At 42.8% G+C, this 5,283-nt stretch overlaps 1 protein-coding gene across 10 annotated transcripts in view; it reads left to right on the top strand.

Moving 5' to 3' along the window:
• The window catches only part of arvcfb (ARVCF delta catenin family member b), a 242,479-nt gene that overhangs the window by 160,561 nt on the left and 76,635 nt on the right, over nucleotides 1-5,283 (top strand). For all 10 annotated transcript variants that reach the window (XM_005747739.1, XM_013914544.1, XM_005747742.1 and 7 more), the window contains one exon: nucleotides 2,350-2,990. In XM_005747739.1, coding sequence (XP_005747796.1) covers nucleotides 2,350-2,990 — 641 coding nt within the window. The remainder of the gene's footprint in view (nucleotides 1-2,349; nucleotides 2,991-5,283) is intronic.

A 5,283-nucleotide genomic window follows, 5' to 3' on the forward strand; every position in this document is an offset into this window, starting at 1 on the left:
GTCGCACCTACCATCCATTGTTGGTATCTGACAACTTGTTAGTGGAGTCCAGGCCTGCCACACGCACCCCCACCCCGGTCACCAACTCGACCCCCACCCTATCCGAGACAGACCCAGTAAAGGACGCCGAACCTGTGTGATTTGTGTTGTTTCTTGCCTCCCCCCGCCTGCCTGAATTTTCCCAAGATATAATAACAGTTTTAATTTTCCTCATTCTCTTTAAGAGAAGATGAAAACTAATCTAAGGTTTCGCAATCACAAGCTGCTCAAAAATCTGATCACTCCCTCAGTTTTGCCTCACTAACCCATGGCCACCTTGTCAATTTAAGCGCCCGATAAAGTGAATGCCACAGAGGTTGTGAAATGTCTTGCAGTGCTGTAAAGTGGACAGTTTGACGCCTGCTACTTTCCCCTCTGTTTTAACAGTTTGGTAAACAGTCTAGGACTGTGTCTTAACTGCCTGTGGGTTTTTTGTTTGCTTTGTTTTTTTGTTAAACATTTTTCAGTACTGCTGTCACTTTCCAAGCATGTACAAACACAGAAATCTTGAGTATTGCTACATATTCATATATATTTGCAACCAATTTAGCAATTCTCTTTTGAGCCTGTTTACACCACTTGAGCATATTTCAGAGGCTCTTCTGAAACCCTGGTCCCTCGTCTACCCGTGCGTGACGGTTTAACGCCTTGTGAACTTGAGCGCACATCAAAGAGCGTTTGAAACCTATCCGATAGCTCCCTTTGCAGCCCTTGCAAATCGCCTAAAAAGCTGTGTTAGTACAAGGCAGCCGGGCCTGTCAAGGCTGGGAAGCTGTAGCATTCAACGTACCCTCGTCTCAGTTTCTGTCAGAATAAAATAGCACCAAATATTAACCAAATGTGATTAAAAAATACTAGAAATGTTTATTTATTTATTGTGCACATGTAGCCACCTCATGCACGGTATGACATTCAGCCTCTAGCTCTTGTTGGGTCACCGAAGCCCAGCAAGTAGCACCAGAGCAGTCTAGACTTGAGGTCCTGCTATGACCTGCCACAGTGAACAAGATGAAAGCAAGCTCATTATTGTGATTCTAAGGTCATGCACATCCTTTAGCTGATGTAACTCAAGCAAATGAGCTCTTTGGGGTTTTTTTTTTTTTAACTATGCCACTCCACCTCAGCTTTGTGCAGTTAGAAACAAATGCAAACTATTCAGTAATTACTGTGCTTAAAACATGGAAATGAACCTTGACGTTCCTGAAATAGGCTGTCTTATGTAGCTCACAGTGAGAGTGTAACCAAGAAACAAGGCCAGTGAAAATTTCTATTTGTTTCAAGCAAGTTAATGAGGATGCCGTGTTTAACAACTGATATGTGGTTTATGCGTTTGCTCCTGGCACCGTCCTTTGTGGTGCGGTTTAATGCTTCATTGTGGTTCCATGATATTATTACGTGCCTCTGCTCCTGATTAAAATCAGAATCATGGCATTGATGGGAAAATAAAGACGGTGTTTTCAGATTAACAGGGCCGGTACTGAAAATGAAGCCCGTCGCAATCAGGAATGAGCGGGGTCTTTTTTTGTCTTTTTCCTTAGATTTTAAGTTTTTAAGGGAACAAAACTCTCTGCAACACCTTGTCAGGCACGACGTGAACTACAACAGACCTGCGCCCCTTGCAGATGACGGTTAATTTTCATCAGCTTCATTAATTTTAAAGATGAATTTATAGCCATGGACAAAATAGCCAATTATCAGCCACAGCAGAATTCAGTGGGCAGCAAATTGCTTTCTATATGGGCAGAGAGCCCAAGGAGGGAGTCGCTGTCTGTCATTCTCCAGCCAGAAAACCACAGAGACAGCAGAGGAAGCAGAGTTATTTAGCTCAAGGATGATGCGAATTTGAGAAATGCGTGCACGCAGGTCTGGCTTTAACAGTCCCTCAGCTATGGACTGTGATGCTACATTGCTCATCTGGAGCCATTCGGGACTCAAGGTCCAGTGGAGCTATACAACTTCCATCAGGCTCAGTTGCAGCACTATTCAGCCTGAATTTGCACTTCCTGTGTACACACAGCCTCTGGGGTTTAAATTTGGAGTGTTTGTCTTAAAGCAGATCGGATGTACTGCCTGCTTTTTTTCTAACAATCAACGTGTTACACAGGCTGAAAATTGAATATTGGTCAGTTAGTACTATGCCTCGTTGGCGTGAGGGTTTAAAGATTGAGTTAAACCTTAACATTTCCAAGTGCTCACATTTATTATGTGTGTTGTCAGCTTAAAGCTGACCACTGTATTTAAACCTAAGCATAGGTTTGGTGTAACATTGTTCTACGCTGTCTGACAGTGTGTATCTGTTTCCCCATGCAGGTGACTAAGATGGTGAAGACGGTGACCACTCGGACAGTGCGTCAGGTGCCCCTCGGCCCCGATGGCTTGCCGCTGCCTGAAGGCACGTCCCCGCTGGGCAGCTACACCGATTCCATTGACCGGCGATACCTGAAGAATGGAAGTGACCGCTTCATAACGCCTCAAGCAACCTCAACCCTGACGCGCTCCTACAACAACTCCTACAACGATTCATACGGAGAGACACCGGAGAGCCAGTACATTCGCCATTATGGTCTTCACGATGGCTACACCGATTTGACGGATAACTACGGCAGTCTTTCTCGTGGTGTCAACTACCGGCCGCCGCGGTACCCATACATGCCTAATAGCTACCGGCCGGAGAATAGCTACACCCTGCCTATCAGAAAGGATGATTATGGCCATGTGGCGCAGCCCCAGGTGCCTATGGGCAGCAGCACTGTGGATCTGAACCACTCACAACCAGAACGCTTCCAGCCTGAGCCGTATGGTCTGGAGGATGATCGCCGCAGCTTGGGCCCCGAAGAAGAAGAGCCATATGAGCTGGAGCCTGATTACTCCACTGCCAACCGACGCACCCTGCCAGGGGCCAACCGTGGGCGCACCCACCGGGAACCGCTGCGTGATGGCCCCCGAGTCAGGTGAGGGTTGCTTTTACAAAAGAGTCCTTGGCTAATATTTGACATAGTGAGATTGTAATATACAGCCATTTATACTGCTACTACTGCTTATGGGGAATAATAATTTGGTAAAGGTGTGCAAGTTCATACAGTGTATATATTTTACTTTTTTGCACTAGAATTCTGTTTTGGAGTATTTTATGCTTAAGATACTTTGTGTTAACACAAGTGAACTCTGCAATGAGAGAGTATTTGTCTCATTTACACCATAAAAAAAGACTACATCATAGTAAACAGATGTCTCTTGTCTGTGAGCACCTTGTTTGAGAAAGGAAGCAAAGAAGAAGTTGGTTTTGATTGCCATTTTCCTCCAAGTAGATAGTGAACATGTTTTTCTGTCAGGGGTAAAGAGGTGGGAATGAGAGACATGATGAGGGAGAGTCGGAGAGGACAGCGGGCTTTTGTCAGCTATCTTTCAAAGCCTTTCCTTTTTTTCAGGATCCTTTGTAGAGAGAGGCATAAAACTTGGCTCCGCTGGGCAGAAAAAAGCTTGTCAGCCTCTAACAATAAGATCCCAAAATGGACCCTTGTCTCCTAATAGTTTCCAATCAGTTTGTTGCCGCCCAAAGGAGAACCTGAGAAAAATGTCCACTCTCAAGTAAATCGAAGAGAGGGTTTGAAGTCGACTTGGTGTGTCTTAAAGACTTCTTTTCAATCAGCGATCTGTAGCAGATGGATATTTTCAAGTTCCTACACCTTTCCTCCACCAATCTAAGGGCTAAAATGTTTGGGCCTGAAGCCAAGTCTAAAGACAGGCTGTGGAGGTTTAAGTGCAGCAAAGAGCAAGAGAGGAAAGAGTCTGGATGTGTTTGGTTTTAGTTGTATTTAAAGAGGCTCTCCATGACTTCCAGGACATCATTGTTATTAATGACATCCACGTCCAGAAGGTTAGCCGAAGTTGAGAATTTGAAAGATAACATATTAAATTACTGGCACCATTAGAAATGCAATATGAAGGTGTAACTCAGAATAAAGACGGAGTGGCAACGGCCCCATGCGGCTCATGTCATCGTCAACTCTACACGGATGGTGACAAATATATTTTCTTTTATTGAAAAGTGTTGATCTAAATATAAATCATAAACCTAAATAGCTTAATTACTGCTACATATGATTGTGAGCAGTGTTTAAAACGACACAAAAAGAAGAAAGAGAACGGTTTTGAACATTTTGTTACAGGTCAGGCACGTTAACCCTCACATTAATATCAACAATAGGGGTTTTTAAGTGGAAATATAGGAACTTCCTCTCTCTGGCATTTGTTATGACCATCTTTGACCCTCAGTTAATGGTGTAGAATGATAAAGGTGCACGAGATAGGAAATAATGTCAATTCTTAAAATGTAACCCCACTGGTGACCGTTAAATTGTAAGTGTAATAAGCATAACAATGTGCAAATGTTACATTTGAGTTACATGTGTAAATTTAGCTAATACACGGAAAAATAAATGTTACTTTGTATTTGAAGTAAACATCTGTATGTCAGTTGCCATAGAGACATTATGAATCTTGTACACTAGCTGAAAGATCAGTGTTTCTGCCTCAATATCAGCATGTTGAAACTAAAGTTGACCAATGATACATGCTGCATAACAAAGGTATGGGCTACCTGAAAATTAGTCTGTTTCAGTACAAAGCAACAGTTACTTATTATTGGCCAAAATCAGTATCACTTGTCACTCTACACATATCATTTAATAAGCAATGAGATTAGCAAGCAGGATAAAGTTAGCCATATAGTGGTAACTGAGCTACTCTATTATTAATAGACTAATCTGAAAATTGCCAGACCAGGCCCAGGAGTTTGGAGGAATTAGCAGAGCTGAAGCAGAAAGTTTCTCCTTCTTATTCTCTATGTGAAGTTCTTGGGAGCCAGTCATTCGTTGAACAGTTTGTTAACTTGAATTTTCTAGCTAGTGTTACTCACTGAGAAAGGCACTTGTTCATAGAGTTCAGGACATGACATAGAAATCCTCATTTACATAGAAATCCTCCATAGGCTGCTGAAGGAAACCAAAAGGTCTCATTTCTCAGTAGCAATCCGTCATCCAAAGGCATGAAAAAAGCAGGATAGCACATGTTTTACAGTGATGCAGAAGTCTGCTTTCATCCAGCATCTTAATTAAACTTATGTACACAGACCCACTTGTGCATTTCAGAGCACACTGATGCGGATGAGGCTCCGAAGAACAGATGGCTAATCAGAATATCTGTCTTTACACACTTTTGACTTAGCTCTGACAATTACACACA

This window comes from Pundamilia nyererei, unplaced genomic scaffold, assembly GCF_000239375.1.
Source record: "Pundamilia nyererei isolate P.nyererei 1_Seehausen unplaced genomic scaffold, PunNye1.0 scaffold00203, whole genome shotgun sequence".
NCBI classification, from domain to species: domain Eukaryota; kingdom Metazoa; phylum Chordata; class Actinopteri; order Cichliformes; family Cichlidae; genus Pundamilia; species Pundamilia nyererei.